This window comes from Callithrix jacchus, chromosome 1 (genome assembly GCF_049354715.1).
Source record: "Callithrix jacchus isolate 240 chromosome 1, calJac240_pri, whole genome shotgun sequence".
NCBI lineage: Eukaryota > Metazoa > Chordata > Mammalia > Primates > Cebidae > Callithrix > Callithrix jacchus.
This window is the reverse complement of record NC_133502.1, coordinates 38,124,245-38,142,696: the sequence shown is the minus strand read 5'-3', so window position 1 is coordinate 38,142,696 and position 18,452 is coordinate 38,124,245. Positions and strand designations below refer to the sequence as shown.

The window sequence follows — 18,452 nt, the reverse complement described above, 5'->3', positions numbered from 1 at the left end:
GAAGCTCCCAACTAAAAATACATAGGATCAAGTTTCTTCAATAAACAGAACTCAAGGGAACAACAACAACAAAAAAAAAAGCGAGACAGAGGGAGACTTAGAGATTTAAAGGGACTTAAGATTAAAAGGAATGTAAGAGAAATACTAATCACAGTGTGTGGATCATATATGGATTCTAACTCAAACTCTTAAAAATTTACATGATGTTTGAAGACATTGTTTTTTTCAGTGTGATAATACTATGGTTATTTTAAAGGGTCCTTATATTTTGGAGACATCAAATCAATAAATATCATAAATGTGCTTTAAAACAATATAGGAAGTAAGGAAGTAGATTGAAAATAAATGAGACAGGTCAAAGAGTCGAAACTGCTGAATCTGGGATGATGGATACACAAGTGCATTGTACTAGCTTGTTTACTTTTATATGCTTAATAGTTTCTACGATGAAAAGTGCAATATTTTGCAAGCACACAAAATATAAATTTATCCTTCTCCTTAATTTGCATGATACAATGTAAAAAACAGACTATGGATTTTGAATATTCTCTAATAACATTAAATTATATATGTTTGATACATAATTTTTTTTAACATTTCATATAGACTACTTTAAATCTACACACTGGCATTGTAAATTTTCAGAGCTCAGGCTGTAGTACCAACAATGTCAGTTCAGAAAATAAAGTTTAAAATTGTTAATGCTTATATCTACTACTATTACAAATCACAGCCTGAAGTTTAGCATTATATACCATGCTATACTTGTAGGAAGATTTAAGAACAACTCTCATAAACCAATAACATTTTAAACCTTTGAGATAAAAATTCTGTCTTAAATTATTTTGTATATCCAACAGTGCCTAACCACCTGCTGATTCTCTATATTTAAATGTTATAAAAGAAGCTACACTCATAAATACAGGCAAGGCATTCTTTAAGATATCATCAGAGAACCTCAAGCCAAGTTTTACATTTGAATCACTAACTGGCCCCTACCTTGTAGTGCATCACACAGGCAGGTTTATATGGGTGCTCACTCTCTATGACAGCATAGTGACTGGAGGTTGTACAAGCAGAGAGACCCTGTTCAGGCTGGTTTCCTGTGGTGCTATCTGTTGACTGATTAGGGTTGAAGGCAGGGGGTGCATACTTCTGATTCAAAATGGCAACTGATGGAAGCAATTGTTGCACAAGGCCAAAGACTTCTACAGCCACCTAGTACACATATAAAAATATGGTTAAATGAGATACATGTGAAAGTGGTCCTAAAATTATAAATTGTAATAATTGTTAGTTACCGTAACTCATAACAATTTCCATCTAGATTTTCTACTAGTTAAGTTTTTGTTCAAAGAGAACTCTGTTCAATTGATTAAAAAAGATTTAGATGTTACATGACAGTCTAAATCTATATTTTAAAGTACTTTTGTTTTCTCGTGATCTGAAGTAAATCAGATTTTACTTAATTATGCCAAAGAATCAACAGTTTATTGTTTCTTCCATCTCTTAAATACATCAGTTTTAAAACACTCTTATCCTTTAACACTGCTACGGTTATTAATGAAGACCATTGGGCATCAACGTCAAAAATCTGAAAAATCTCAGTTAATATAAACTTTCCTTACATAGAATATTTCTAAAATTTCTAAAATATAAAGCCAATAAATAAGCATAGCAATCCAGTAAACAATACTAAGAACAGAAAAGTTTAAGAATTAGCATATCTATTTCTGCTTGTTACCTATAACCCAGGTGCTCAAAGATGCAAGTTTTTGTAGAGACAAGACACAAAGTCTTTTTTTTTTTTTAAGTATTAAGGAAAAAAACCATTCAAAGTTTATAGAACTAAATTACATACCTTGGGAATAGCAGCAGCTACTGGTCCTATGTATGCTATAATAAGAGGAAGCAGCATGGAAAACAGGCTGGAAGAACTAAGTAGTTCTGGAATGTCATCAGCTAAAAAAGGCATAAAAGGTATTAAAACTATAGTTATAAAGTAATTTCATTGTACTGTATACATGCTATACTAAATCCATATTATTCTGTTCTTTTGAGCAAAACTGTAGCTGACACTAATTGGGTGCTTGTCAAGGGCCTGGTACCATTCTAAAGGCTTTTTAGAATACATACCTTATCTCAACTAATCCTCACAATAGGATACTTTTATTACCTCCAATTTTTATAAAGGAAAACCAAGGCACACAGTGTTTAAGTATCTTACGCAAAATACTTAATACATAAGTACATGTACCTGAAAAATGACAGAGCTGCAATCAGAACTGAGGGTAATGGAGCCATTATTTTAAATTACTATTCTGACACCAAACATGGCTGTATTAGTGACATTAGGCAAATTACTTAATCTGTAACTTAGGATAACAACAGTATGCCCCTCATTTGGATGTTGTGAAGATCGAATGAGGTAATATAAGTAAAACACTCAGGACAACACTTGCACATATTCAGCAATCCAAAAGTGTTCACTGTTAGTAAGCTGTATCGCTTTCTCTTTCTCCAAGAAAAGCACTTTGCTGATTAACATTTTAGTCAGTTACTCATAAACATGGTGCTGGAACGATAAGCTGAGTCTAGACTGTGAAGAACTTTATTTTATAGGCCAATTATTCTCCGAAATCCTGATTCCTAGGTCTGCTGTTGCAATAAAACAGGCTGCATACTTATTTAAAAAATAGTTTCTTAGCCTGGCTCCAGCCCCTGGGGATAGGCCCAGTATTCTTTATTTTTAGCAACTTTCCAGGTGGTTCTAAACTAGCTCTAGGAATTAACGTTATACAGTAAGGAGGTGGAGATAACAATATTTTTATAATGCTAACTCTGCTGCCAGTGTGAAGAATAACTAAACTAGATGGGGAATGGGGGAAGGGTAGCAGTGAGATTACTGGAATATTATCCCTATATTTAAAAAAACGACATGTACTTGCACCACGTCAGCCTAAACGCCACAGTGGAAGAACTGAAAGAGAGGAGAATACAAACTAGAGAGTTTCCAGTGGAAAAACTCATAGAGCTCAATTTAGACAACTGCCTCTGAGGAGACGGTTGGGGTTACCCAGAGTTTTGGGTGGACAGCGACACGTTACTGGGACCAGAACAGAAAGGAAGAAACAGGTTTTTGACTGCTGAAAGAATAATACACAAAAGACCCAGTTTAATCAAAACACAATTTTTCTTTCAGTAAGTTAACTGAGAAAATAAGAATATAAGGTAACTCCTTCTGAACATTCTAAATAATTCTTCATTAGAGTATGGAGAGCATGACTTATCTAAAATTAACGCATGCGGAGATCTGTAATAAAGAAACTGCTTAGATTCTATTAAGATTGTATAACAGAAGGTTCCTCTTCAATAATTTTATGCAAAAATTTAGAAAACAAAGAATCTAAAATATGACGATTGAGAAAAAAAGTCTTACCATCCACAGCAAGAGCTCTGTGCAGGAGGTCCTTTGAGGCCCGAACCACAGTGCTTACCACCGACAGCGCTCTGCTACAGTTTTTATCTTCTTCATTGGCTTTACTCAGAAGTTGGGATTGTAAATCTCCATCAAATTCACTCCTGTAGCATGACCAAACGTGACAGTATTTTACAATGATAAGTAAAACATGATCCAATGCTAGGAATCGTATCCAGATCAGAGATCCTCATTTAATTTACAGTTTTTTTAGAAGTTAAAGTTTAAAAAGTAAACACGCAACTATATAATTATAGGGAATGATAAAGGCTTTGAAGGAAAATAAAGCAGCATATGGCATAAAGTGAAGGGTGTTACTTTAAATAAAATCAGTTCTCCAAGGAACTAATATTTAACAAAGACCTGAATTATTTTATTTATTTATTTGTTTGTTTATTTGTTTATTTATTTATTTTGAGATGGAGTCTTGCTCTGTTGCCCAGGCTGGAATGAAGTGCACGATCTCAGCTTACTGCAACATCCACCCTCCTGGTTCAAGCGATTCTCCTGCCTCAGCCTTCCAAGTAGCTGGGATTACAGGCACGTGCCACCACACCTGGGTAATTTTTCCATTTTTAGTAGAGACGGGGTCTCTACTAGTCTAACTCCTGATCTTGTGATCTGCCCACCTCAGCCTCCCAAAGTGCTGGGATTATAGGCATGAGCTACTGTACCTGGCTGACTTGGATTATTTAAAAAAAAAAAAAAAGGTCCATGCGAAGAGCTGAGTGAAAACTGTCAGGGCAAAAGGAACACATTGGTGAATTCAAGGAACAGAATGAAGACATGTATGGCTGGAAGGAAAGGAGAAAGAATGAAGGGTGATGAGTGGGAAGGGAAACATAATGATAACTGTGCTGCCTCTGAGGAGAGGCAAATTGTGTGAGGTTTGTGGGCCACATAATGACTGTACATTTTATACTGATATGGGAATGGGAGACTACTGGGTTTGGAGCAAGAGTGGAACTGGGTATGATAGACGTTTTTATCAGATCACTCTGGCTGTGCTGTGGAGAACTGACTGCAGAAGTCCAACAGTGAAAGGAGGGAGACAAGTTTAGAGGCTTATTACAGTCAGCAGGTAGAGGTTGCAGTGGCTTGGTGTAAACTATTAAATATGGAGGTAGGAGAAAAGGTCAGATTTAGGACATTTTAAAAGTACAGCTGACAGGATTAATGAACTAGGTGTAAAGTATGAGGGAAAGAGAAGTCAAGAATGACCCCAAGGTGTCTGGCTGTAACCATGGAAGGGAGATGAATATTCTGGCCACTCTAAGCCTCAGATGTCTACTAGCCAGCTATAGAGAACATCCTTAAAGAGAATGTGCAGCATACTGGTTAAGAGTGTATCACCTGAAATCTGACTTCCTGCCTACAAGTCACAGTAGTATAATTTACCAGAGGTGTGACTCTGGACAACTCAGTGTCTCAGTTCCATCATTTGTGAAATTGTACCTACAGAAAAGTACCTACAACTCCTGGGGTTATTGTGAGGACAAGCTGAGGTAACACAGGTAACACACTCAAAGCATGGCCTGGCACAAAGTAACTAACATCATCTCCATTAGTGTCATCCAAATGAAGATGTCAGAGAGACTTGGAGTCCAGAGCTCAGAGGTCATGAAGGACAGGGATATAAACTTGGGAGCTACCAGAGTAGTATGGTACTGAAAACTAAAGGAGTTTAATATTTTTCAATTAAAAAAAAATTAAAGCTAAGGGTATTTAAAGCTTAGTAGAAATCATGAAAATATTCAAAAAACTGTTCTTTGTATAAGATGTAAAATTTGGATGGCAGATGCTGTTAGTGGTTCTCCAGCTTTCTGAAATAGGTAACTCTGGTGCATAATAGAGCTGTTAATCTATAGTTTGAGAAAGACAGTAACATACTATTTATTGTAGTGCTTATGTAACGAAGTTTTTCTTGGCTGGGACAAAAGACTAGACAGCTTTTGTATTTCAGCAACACTGAACTACGTAGCTATTTACTGCCTGTTATTTCTGTTCTATTTCTCAAGGAAAGAAGAAGCAGAAAATCTATATCTATGGAAATTATTTTATACTAGGCACCATCCCTAGACTCTTTCTGAAGGAAACAGAGGAAGCAGCAAGCCTCTGAAAGTGAAAGGCAAGTTCAGTGATTTAATGTTGAGTCAGGCTGAGGACAAGTGTGGTAAACGGTACTCATGACTACCTAAGATGCCAGCTGTGCTGGTACAAGAAAAGTTCAGACACAATGAGAAATGTGTATTTAAAAGGTTTTTTTTTTTAATCTAAGGGTTGTTATCATTCTTTTATTTTCATGGTTTACGTAAGGAATGCTTTTATTAAAAATGTAAGAAACACACTATTACATATTCAAGGGCCCCAGGGGCTACATAGATAGTGCAGGTCCAAGATTCACAGACATCAAAATATTCTGTGGCTGGATAACAGGATCAAGGCAGCACCACTGAGCAAAGTCCATCTGACCGATCACTAGTTTAAGGTATTTTATAAAAAGAAATGGATACCATTTAAATTTGAAATTGCAGACCAGAATTTATAGAGTGACAGCAATAGTGCATTATGCTTAGTGCACCAAAATTTCGATATTAAAGACATAACAGCAAAAAGCATTTTAAAACATTCACTTTTGTAGCAAACATCAAAATTATATATTAAAATGAGATTTCTTTATATGAATTTGTACGAGTAAGTGCTAAGAAGACACACTGTATAATTTAATTATAATTATCCAGTTAGCAATATTACCTGATAGTAGACTGTGTATGTTCTACCACTGTAAAGTACTTCCCTTAACTCTACATAATCACCTACCTATAGTAGAGTATCTGTGGGATCTGTCCTCTGGTTTGGTTTGTGCCGTTACTGCTCAAGCTGCATGTGCTGAATGTGAACGTCACACCATCAGGGCACTGAACGGTGGTCATTCCCCCATCTCCGTTGGCTGTACGGCTTCCATAGTTCCTCAAGCGCACAGCATATTTAACATTTTCCTTCATTATAAAGACGTAAAACATGTTTATATTTATTCACAGTGTGTAGAGGATAAACAAAAAGAACTCTAGCAGCAAAACAGGCAAATATTTGAAATTCTTTGTCATATTTGCAGATGATAAGTTTTTAGTAACTCAAATATGATGAGAGCTAACATTTACTAAATGCCTATTGCATAAAAGCAAATGTCCTCAGTATTTTAAGGAATTTAATTAATCCTTAAAATGACCTCATGAGGTAAGTATCATTACTATCCCTATTTTATAGATGAGAAATCTGAGGTTCAGAGAGGTTAAGTAACTTATTCAAAGCCACAAAGCTTCTAAGTGACGGAACTAGGTCTGAACACAAGCAATCTGCCTAGCGCCTGCTCTTAATTTTACTGCTAGAATATTAGCCATAATAACTGTTTTTTTCCTGAGATAGGATCTTGCTCTGTCACTCCAGCTGGAGTACAGTGGTGCAATATTGGCTCACTGTGGCCTCCTCCTCCTGGGCTCATGCGATCCTCCCACTGGAGCATTCCATCACTCAGCTGATTTTTTAAGAACTTTCTGTAAAGATAAGTCTGACTACATTGCCCAGGCTGGTTTAAACTCCCCAGCTCAAGTGATCCTCCCTCCCTAGTGTCTCAAAAGTGCTGGGATTACAGATGTGAGCTACTGTGCCCTGAAGTAAGTGATTTTAATTTCATAAGCTGATACTTTTCCTTGATTAGTTTAACTTTTAAACTAATTTTAGATGTGTGAAAAAAGTAATGGTGAGTCTATTATATTTTTAAAAAGAACTTAGAGACAGAAATACATAGGCAAACAGACATGAGAAAAAAAATCCATAAGAAAAAGGTTGTCCAAAATATAATGCACTCTCCTTTGAAAATGTGGCTATAGATACTAATACTTTATGACCCATGATATAAACTTCACAATAAAACTTTTTGATTTTAAGTATCTAAATTCTTCTTGATGAAATCTCTTGTGAACTGACCTTATCCAAAATTTTGCTCTATAATGAAATTTATTTCAGTTGAATTCAGAAATACTTTAATGTTACTTTAATAATTACTTTGATGTGGTAAAACTTCTCTATTTTGCAGTTGTTAGAAAACAGGCTGGGCATGATAGCTCATGCCTGTAATCCCAGAACTTTGGGAGGCTGAGGTGGGTAGATAACTTGAGGGCAGGAGTTTGAGACCAGCCTGGTCAACACAGTGAAACTCTGTCTCTACTAAAAATACAAAATTAGCCGGGCATGGTGGCATATGGCTGTAATCCCAGCTACTCAGGAGGCTGAGGCAGGAAAATCACTTGAACCTGGGAGGCAGAGGTTGCAGTAAGCCAAGATCATGCCACTGTAATCCAGCCTGGGTGACATAGTGAGATTCTGTCTCAAAAAAAAAGAAAAGAAAATTAAGTCATATAAAGTAATAATTTTAACAGTTAATACTTTTTAAGAACATTTGTTTTTTAAATGAGTTATGACACAATAAGAGAAGACAGAGGCTAATATCTTCCACAATGTGCTAGACATTGAGGCAGGTGTTTTATTTCCATTATTTAATTTAATCTCAACAATTCTACAATGCAGGTACTATTCTTCCCAACATACGGATAAGTCTTAAAGTGGTTAAATGATGACCTGCCAGTGTGTTAAAGCTAGCTTGTAGAAGAGCAGGTATCCAAAGCTAAGTCTGTTTGACTGCAAAATTTCCTACTGTTCCAGACTTTAAGAAACATTATGCAAAAATATAATATAATGTGGTACAACATCAGGTACATAGTAGGTAATCCATAAATATCTGAAGTACCATATAAAAGATAACTTATAAATAGCTATATCTAACAAACCAAATTCATGGATACTCTTCACTATTTTAACTATCTATTAATACCTCTCATTTACAATAGAAACATACAGTTGAAACTACCTTTAAAGGAACCACTTTGTCAAGTCTGATTTCAGCTATATCACTGGGTGAGTCATCTGTTGTGTAAGTTCCTTTAACTAATTCCAGAGATGTCCATCTGTGGGAATGAGTTGAATCTCCTGCATGTTCACTCTAAAAAAGAGAAACAAAAATATTCCACCAGACTCTTAATTGTATTGTATGAATAATTTTGATTTATAATTATTATTTTTAAAGTTTATTTTCTTGCATACAAAATTAGCCATTAGTATTTCCCCATACATACTAAAGAAGAAGTTGGAGTACTGTATACATTTTTATGTGATTTCTTGAGAAGACTACAACATAAATAAGCTTTTCTCATCTGTTGTCTTAAACTATTTCTACTTCTTCACATTTATAAAGCCTAATGAAGTGGGAAATAAATTCAAATTAACTGTTCAAATGAATCAAGTTAGAGATAGAGATACTTGCTATTAGAGAATGATTTACATGTTACCCCTTTCTGTCCCATTTTAGTAAAACTCAGGTGCTTTAAGTTTAGAGAACAATAAATATTGTCTTTACTAAGGATCACTCATTAGTACTCTATGACAAAGTCCAACTGAACATTGTGTTTCTTGAAAAATAACAATATTAAAAAAAAAACTACTCAAGACTTGTCAGTAGTTTAGGAATTAAATACTTTTCAGTCTTTAATTACACTTTAAATCTTTCCAAAAGTACAAACAATATGAAGCAGTAGTGATCCAAGATGGAGAGATGGAACACAAGCAATCACATAAAATCATTCTCTTTCAATTTCTTTTCTTTCTTTCTTTTTTTGAGACAGGGTCTCACTCTGCTATCCAGGCTTGAATGCAGTGGTGTAATTATGGCTCACTATAGCCTAGAACTCCTGGGCTCAAGTGATCCTCCCACCTCAGCCTCCAGAGTAGCTGGGATTACAGGTGTGAGCCAACACACTCTGCTAGTTTGTATTTTTTGTAGAGATGGGGTTTTGCCGTGTTGCCTAGGTGGGTCTCAAACTCCTCTGCTCAAGTCATCCACCTGCCTCAGCCTCTCAAAGTGCTAAGATTACAGGTGTGAGCCACTGTGGCCAGCCTTTTTCAATTTCTTTAATGTCATTCATCTGTGATTGATCTGCTAAACCCTTGAAGGTATGGACCCAACATACTATGACAATGGTAAATCCTGATTCACAACTCACTAATCAGGATAGATGCTAAAAGAGTAATACTTACATCATCAACCAACACTTCTAATTCATATTCATGAATTCCACCTCCTCCATAGACAGAGAAACCAACCACAACTACTCCAGGTTTGTCTACTGAAAAACAGATTGCATCAGGGGACCCGTTCCCAGTGTTCCAACTTCTGCCCTGACTTGTTTTTGTAAATCGGTTAGCGCTAGCTTTTACAGAGTGAAGAGAATTAAGTCCATCAACCTGTGAACAATAAAAGCAATTGCATCAGTAATTAACAAAACCATCTGAAGGTTTCTAAAAAGTCTAATAAAACAACCTTTATTTAATATGTGGGTATAAACATTCCTAAAGGTATGTTCTACTGAGAGATTAACTCATAATAAAACCAGATTTATCATTCTAAATTCACAAATCAATGTCACTTGACAGTATTTTCTTCCTTTAGCTATATGAAACTATACTTTCCATGTAATTTATGTTAGAAGTACAAGCTTGTCTTATAATGTATGAATAAATCATCAGACTTTGAAAAGAGATGCTAAAAATTTCATCGAAATTCTATACGTCAATAGTTTTCAAACTATGAGACACAGAGCTCTAGAAATTCTGCAGATAGGTGTGCAAGGAAGAGGTAAATTTATGGTTCCCTTCTTCAAGCAGACTATCTCCTCTCCTCTCACCTGTGAGTTTCCAAGTAGGCCTTCACCGAAAGAAAATGGTCTACACCCTAAGATTGAATACTACAAATACATACAGTGGTATTTTTATGACAGCATTTCAGTATTTGAATACATATACATACACATGTACCACCATACTAATTACAGACTTTCATTAGAGAGAATTAGAGAACTTATTTTGGTTTGAATCTGCTCTTTTTACTTACAAAGCCTACATCTAATCTAAGTTAGCTGCAGAATTTTCAGAGACTAAATAGAGATTAAAAAATGGAAGTTGATGATTCTAACAAAAATTGCAAACTGCTCTGAGAAAGAAATACTCATCTCTAAGCTAGGACCTGTGGGAACTCCAAAGTTGTATACAAGGCACCCTGTAACTTTCAGTATTCCTTTACATTGGAAAGGTAGGTTCAAAGGGGAGAACGCTTTAGTAAACTTTGGAAGAGGATCAATATCTTATGGACTCTCCTGCATCCTGCAGAGTACTGTACCAAAGGAAAGTATTACAGACTAAATGAATAAATTTTAAAAATTAAAAAATTTCTGACAAGGGCTTCAATGGCCTCTGAGGCCAAACTCAAAGTTAACCAAGAAACTTAGAAAGTGCTTCCCAGGATGAGCGACTAAAATTAGCTCAGTTGTATGCAATGAACCAAAAATTCTAAATGCTGAACTGTCACGATGAGTCAATAACAAGTATACCTTGGATAGGTTAATTCAGAATAGGTGCTAAAATAAATTTAAAAGAAAAAGCAAAGATTAGGTGTTATAAAAGTAAAACAGAGAAAAGAAGTTCCTTGACAAGAACTTGAGAGCTAGGGCCACTGAATATATGCTGGTTATTAAACATTCATTTGAATGATGTAAGATACTTCACATTAGGATATGATTTTCCAAACCAATCTACTGGTTTTTTTTTTTTGGGAGAAAACAGAAACATTCCCCAAATTCAGTCAAAATATTCAGTTAAATTATAAAAAAGAGTAAGACAGTGAAATGGAATAAAATAATGTTATTTCATAAAATGTAAAGGCATTTTGTGATTTTCTCAAACATAATAATATTTGATACTTTGAAAACTTTGTGATAATGGCTGTATAACTAAGTCTAACAAAGTGGATGGATTTAATGCCATTGAACCGAACATAAAAATGATTAGAATGGCAAGTTTTATATTATGCATATTTTACTACAATTTCAAAAAACCCTGAGGTAGAGGTGAGATAAAAATTATTATTCTGATTTTCAATGTTTTTATCTATGGTCAGTTGAGTGGGCAGAGCTGAAGTCTGAACCTCGTTGCCTTTTCCACACCATGTGTGCACTACGAGTAGTGCTTGACTTTAGCAAGGTTACTCATCTCCCAGCAGTGAGGACTATCTTTGCTTTTCCCAGGGCATGGCAGTGGGCTTGTGCAACGGGGCAGATGCCAACCTGCTCTGTAAGGAAGATGTATACTGCATATTCCTGTGGATGCTGGGTAAACTGGTGGGGGAGTAGTAACAAATCAGAGCAAGCAGGAAGTAGAGGGAAGGGCAACAAAGAAACACAATGCATTGGGTCTTATAATCCAATTTGAAATTAGCTTCCACAAAGTCAAAACATATGTGTAAAAAACTTACACCTGTGCTTTTTATTCAGTACCAAAATATAATGTATTACCTCAGATCCCAGGGCTGACGCTGTAAGTTCACTGACAATGCTGGCCAGTAATCCACAGGTGTTAGAGACAAGGTGGGAGGAGAAGAGTTCATTTTCTCTCCTCAGGCTGTTCCTGACTGGTAGCACAACAATGACCAGCATTTTCTCCAGAACTTCACGGAAGCTTGTCATCCCTGAGATATTCTCTTCACTCTGTGATACAGAAGCAAAAGTTCGAAGTACTGCTTTATTTTCCAATTAAGTACTCAGTTGGAAAATCTTGTCTTTCTGATACTCTTAAAATTTAGACTTGAATCCATTTCTACACATCTTTCTGGTTATATGTGGAGCCACTATATCTACTTTTCACTTAGAAGTTCTTTTTTGAATTATTAGTCTCTGTGTATCAAAGTGCCACACATTCACAAATGTGTGTTATTATTAGCTTTGACTCATATTTTATTCTCCTCTTTAACTTTCCATTTACAATCCTATATGACAGACAGAAAACTTTTCTTTCCACTTACAAAGTTTTTTTTGGTTGGGTGTGGTGTCAGTAATCCCAGCACTTTGGGAGGCTGAAATGGGAGGATCACTTGAGGCCAGGAGTTTGAGACCAACTTGGGCAACATAGTAAGACCTTGTCTCTACAAAATACTTTTTTTGAAAATTTAGCTGGATGTGATGGCATGTGCCCAGCTACTTGGGAGGCTGAGGTGAGAAGACCGTTTGAGCTCAGGAGACTGAAGTGGCAGTAAGCCACGATAGCTCCACTGCACTGTAGACTGGGTGACAGAATGGGCTTGTCTTAAAAAAACAAAAATAAAAAGCTTTTTCAATAGGTCAAGATCATAATCTGAGATAGTAATTTCTAGTATATTTAGCTGTAATGTAACTCTAGTCTGTGTAAATCAATTTTTAAAAATAATTCTTTCTGTACACACGTGATTCTTATGTAGCTTTATTTAGCTGTAATGTAACTCGTCTGTGTAAATCAATTTTTTAAAATAATTCTTTCTGTACACATATGTGATTCTTATGTAGCTTTATAATTTCTACTGTATTTAATTTCCTAGGTAGAGATAAGAAAATTCCAACCCTTACCAGTAGAAAAATTTCAAGAAGTCATAGACGTTCAATAAAGGAAAAATACTTTATTTTTCATAAAAAAAGGGAAAAGATGATTAATGTAGCTGATTTCCAGCATGAAAATGACTTATCTGAATATTTCCTATGCCTATTGTTTACAGTGCTTATTTTAATATACCAAAATGTTACTCAGAAAATATTTTTAAAATCCTTTATTTTCTTATGATTCCATCTTAGAAATCTAAAATATTACATTAGAATGTAAAAGACTGCTTATGGTATCTGCAACTTACCTTCAAATGGTTCAAGAAAAACAAATATGTAGGTATTCATTGTAGAACTCAATTTTTTTTTTAAAGGCGAGTAATTACGTAAATGATCAGAGCAAAACATTACATTTTATAGGTAAATATGAACAATTTCCTAAAATATTATTTCAAATAACAGATGTCATTCATTAAATAATCGTTTTGTAAATATACTTAACAACAGAGAACAAGCACCAAGCTAAACACACTTCCATTGGCAGTTTTATTGCCTCTGTATAAAAGCGATTTCAGAGAAAGACTTACCTGGCTGAGTTTTTCCATATGTGCCACCAAAAGGGGAAAACGATGAACTAATGTTGAGTCGTTCTCTGTGCTAACTTGTTTAACAATTGATCGTAGCAGTACTTCTCCATCATATGCAATCGGGAAGATGGAAGTCAGCTTAACAGACGTGTGACACAGAGCTGACATAACGGCTGCAAGGAGTCGGCTACTTGATGTCTTGAAGTTTGCTTCTTGGATATCCTTTTAAAAACAAAAATATGCCCCCCACCAAAAAATACTGCCATCAGTATAATCTAAGTTTCTGAATATATAAAAGACAAACAATCTTTTAAATTATACCAAAATTTTCTGTCATTCAGCCATTTAAATTGTCTTGTTATAGAATAATACTAGATCAATACATTAAAAAACAACTGTTTAAGTTACTATTCGATGAAGATGAAAAATTAAGTCTGGTCAAGAAAAATCAGCATCCTGTCATCTAGTAAATGAGCATTTTCATATTTTCATATTCTCACAATCACAGTACTCTCTAGCACTGTTTCAAAGGGAGATGCCAAAAAGGCCCCAATTAGAATGTACCTAGGGCATTTTCAATGAGGACTGAGACTATTTTTCTCAAATAATAAATGATGCAAATTATAATTTCATGCTGCTACAACCACATTTCACTAAGGTCACAAAATGACATGATCACATTCCATAGTTTATCAAAAAAATTAGTAGCATACTTATAAAATTTTATAACAAAACATTAAAACCACCACAGGATATCCTAATTCACAAAAATTGTGTACACATTAGCTAGTTCTTCAAACATCTGTGTTACAAAGTTAAGCATAAAAGCAGAGTAACATTCCATATGTTAAACCAACATTTGCTAAACCTAGCTTGATCTGTAGCAAAGAAAAGAACACATGAGACTAGGAAGGTTCACAGTGAGAGAGTAATTAAGTTGTGCACTAGTCCAGGCAATAATCTTGCCCCAGGAAACTGAGTGGTAAAATACACTACCCTGCTACATGAATGCAGAGTTGCCTGGGATGCACTGGTGATGACAATGAATTTTTCACGAGGGAGGGAGAGCAGGCCTAGGACTTCCAGTGTACCGCTGAATAGAAGTGGTAAGAATAGATGCTGTGAGTCTTGTTTCCAAACGTAGGGGCACGTGCAGATTTCACCATTCAAATTTCACAAGTGGGATGTTGTTAGCTATAGATTTTTTTGTAAATATCTTTTTATCAGATTTAGGAGTTTCCTTTTATCCTACTTTCCTGAGAAGTTTTCATCATCCAATAACTGCTAGTTTCATCAACCACTGTTTCTGTAGCTATTGAGGGAATCATCAATTTGCCCTCTTTTTTCAGTTAACATGGTAAATTACAGCATTTCTAAGATAAATCCCACTTGGTCATGATATATTATTTACACTTTCAATTTGGTTTGGTAATATTTTTAAGAGCTTCTATGTTTCTAAGTGATATTCATCTGTAATTTTTTCTTGTAGTATCTAAATTCGGTTTTGGTACAGGATAAGGCTAACCTCATGAAATGAGTTGAGAAGTTGTTGCCTCCTATATTTTCCAAAAGAGTTTGTAAAAGGTTGACATTATTTCTTTCTTAAATGTTAAACAATTCATAAATGACAATATCTGGACTTGAAATTTTCTTTGTAGTAAAATTTTTGATAATTTTTAAATGAATATGAGGCAATTCAGATTTTTCTATTATTGTGTTTTGATAAAATTTTGTCAAGGAATCTGTCAACTTCTTCTAAGGCTAAAAAATTCACTGGTAATAAGTTGTCTGTAGTGATAGTCCCTATTTCATTTCGTTTCTTTCTTTTTTTTTTTTTTGAGCCAGAGTCTCACTCTGTCACCCAGGCTGGAGTGCAGTGGCACAGTCTGGCCTCACAACAACTTTCACCTCCTGTGTTCAAGCGATTCTCATGCCTCAGCCTCCTGAGTAGCTAGGGTTACAGCTGTGCGCCAGCATGCCTGGCTAATTTTTGTATTTTTGCTAGAGACAGGGTTTTGCCATGTTGGCCAAGCTGGTCTTGAACTCCTGATCTCAAGTGATCTACCTGCTTTAGCCTCCCAAAGTGTTGGGATTACAGGCATGAGCCACCGTGCCTGGCCAACTCTATTTCATTTCTGATTATGGTATTTCATGATTTTTTTTCTTTTGCTCTTCTCTCACAATCAGGTTTGCTAAGAGCTTACTAATTTTTTTTCTTCAAAAAGCCAACTTTTTTAGCTGTGTTAATTTTCTCTATTTTCTATTTCATTGATTTCTGTTCTTATCTTTATTATTTCCTTCCTTCCTTCTAACTTTGGGTTTGATTTGGTTTTCCTTCTAGATTCTTTACATAAAAACTTAGTTCACTGACTTTAAACCTTTCCTTTTCATATAAGCATTTAAGGGTATAAAGGTCTCTTTTAAGTGGGCTTTAGCTAAATCCCACAAATTCTGATGTTATATTTTTATTTTTCTATGTCAAATATTTTAAAATTTCCTTTATAACATCTTCTTTGATCAACTGCTTACTTAGAAGTGCTGTCATTTTCCAAATATTTGGTGCTTTTCTTGATATCTTTTACTATTGAGTTTTACTTTAATTCTATATCCTGGTTTATAAATGTCAGTTAGATCAAGGTGGCTGATAGTACTGTTCAAATCTGTATCGCTTATTTTTTGGCCTAGTTCCTCTGTTTAATTACTGAAAGAGGAGTGCTGAAGTCCCCAGCTGTCAATGTGAATCTATTTCTCCCTGTAGTTCTGTCAGTGTTTGGCCCCAGGTGTTGTGAAACTCTGTGACTTGGTGCATAAACATTTACGAATGTTATAGCTTCCTCATGAATGAATGAACAATGTTAGTATGCCAGTTCCCTCAGCTCTCTCTCCTTGTTCTTACAGATGAGGGTGGCAGGCGTCTCCTGGTGCTATCCCTGCTCTCACCTGGTCACTACTGATCTCTTCCTCTCTCCCTCTCTCAGAATCACTCACTCCAATTCAAAGACCAATCAGCTACTGTACAATGTGCCTACCAATTTTATAACTAAAAGATGATAAGGTAGATTTAAAAAAATTTAAATTTTGCTAATGTAAGTCACATATACCAAATGATTTCCTAATTTATCTTTTATGAAAGTCAAGAAGATAGGATAGCCAGGCACGGAGGCTCACACCTGTAATCCCAGCACTTTGGGAGGCTGAGGCAGGTAGATCATGAGATTAGGAGTTCAAGACCAGCCTGGCTAAGATGGTGAAACCCCATCTCTACTAAAAATACAAAATTAGCTGGGCATGGTGGCAGGTGCCTGTAATCCCAACTACTCGGGAGGCTGAGGCAGAGAACTGCTTGTACCTGGAAAGTGGAGGTTGCAGTAAGCCGAGATCGCGCCACTGCACTCCAGCCTGGGTGACAGAGTGAGACTCCATCTCAAAAAAGAAAAAAAAGAAGAAGATAGGGCAACTGCAATTTATTTTCTTGAAGAGTATTAAGCAATATATCAGATTTCAACTAACATTGTACAAACTTAAATTACCTGATCCAAACAATTCAGCAGATCACAAAGGCAAGCCCATTGTAAGGCAGGAGTTGGGTAGAAAGAATGAAAGCAGGCGGTGAAAGTATTATGACACTCCTGAAGGACAGCTTCTAGGAGACTCAAGGGTTGACTGAGATATCCTTGAGGATCATTATCCAATTTCACCATGCAGTGATCAACTCCTTCTGATAAAATTTTTCTTAACAAAGTTCTGGTTTTTCCAATACACTCTGCTAATTTGCTTGTTTCTTCTACAACTGCCTTTCCTGTAGCTTTGAGGGGAAAAAAAGCAGATTGGTAATTTAGCAAAATATTAAATATGAATGAAAACAACCAATATAATTCAGTAATTCCCTATATAGCTAAACATCACAAGTATGCAAATCTTAGAAATGAAACAACTTAGAGATTAAGTGTAGTCCCAAATTATTTTTTAATCTAAATGGGAGGCAGAAAAAAACCTAGTTTCAGCATTTAAGTCCAAATTACTTGTTCAAAATATTTCTATTTTTACACAATTTGTTTAAAATTAAACTTTATTAGATTATTTAATTTTGGCCCACAATTACTTTTCTTTATCAGAATGGCATGTAATCTATTTTATTCTTTATAAGCAAATACATAAGCATCATAGCAAGCTGACTTTGTCCTCTCGTGTTAGAAGCAGCTTAAAGGCAGCTGGGGATCATAAACTTTCAGTTATCTCAGAGTAAATCTTCTCAGTGTCTCTAATGTCTTTTTTCCCTACAATCATCTAAAAGAATGCATCATACCTGACACTGGGTAAATTTCACAGGTATAGACACGCAATAACCTCAGACAACAGGTACCCACAAAGCGCAGTCTCTCTAAATCTAGAAGTGTAGCTGTGAACTGGAATCCTTTTAATCCTCTAAGTTCTTCAACTCCTAAGACTAAGGTGGTCCAGCTCCAGTGAAGAATACTCAACAATGACTCAAAACATTCCTAATCCAGAATATGAAAGAACAGACAACAATTAATTCAAATGATACCATAAACTGAATCAAATGGAAAGGCAATGGTAGACAACTTCAAAACTTGCTCTTGAACTTTTCTACTGAGATTTTACTTGAATTTTTTTACTGAGCCCAAATAATAGACACTTTTATAGTTCATTTATTAAATTACCCTTAACAGTAACTTGGAAGTCTGTTGTAAAAAAGGTAAAGCAGTTAAGCATTTATAAAAACAACATTCTTCAATATTTATCTATTTAAAAATAATTTTTTCAGTTTTCCTTCTACCAAGGCATCTAGCTTATGTAAACTAGGAAAAAATGAGAAACACTTATAAAAGAATCCATGTTTACTTGAAAGAAAGA

At 35.3% G+C, this 18,452-nt stretch overlaps 1 protein-coding gene across 50 annotated transcripts in view; it reads right to left on the bottom strand.

Annotated features, from left to right (window-relative positions):
* The window catches only part of MYCBP2 (MYC binding protein 2), a 286,856-nt gene that overhangs the window by 121,193 nt on the left and 147,211 nt on the right, over positions 1–18,452 (bottom strand). For 38 of the 50 annotated variants that reach the window (XM_054252281.2, XM_054252282.2, XM_054252292.2 and 35 more), the window contains 10 exons: positions 17,884–18,076; positions 17,108–17,382; positions 13,578–13,799; positions 11,938–12,129; positions 9,629–9,835; positions 8,406–8,537; positions 6,299–6,477; positions 3,440–3,582; positions 1,862–1,962; positions 1,000–1,218 (listed from right to left, as the gene is read on the bottom strand). In XM_054252281.2, coding sequence (XP_054108256.1) covers positions 1,000–1,218; positions 1,862–1,962; positions 3,440–3,582; positions 6,299–6,477; positions 8,406–8,537; positions 9,629–9,835; positions 11,938–12,129; positions 13,578–13,799; positions 17,108–17,382; positions 17,884–18,076 — 1,863 coding nt within the window. The remainder of the gene's footprint in view (positions 1–999; positions 1,219–1,861; positions 1,963–3,439; positions 3,583–6,298; positions 6,478–8,405; positions 8,538–9,628; positions 9,836–11,937; positions 12,130–13,577; positions 13,800–17,107; positions 17,383–17,883; positions 18,077–18,452) is intronic. The other 12 variants (XM_078341676.1, XM_078341980.1, XM_078342255.1 and 9 more) reach the window with 1 other exon arrangement.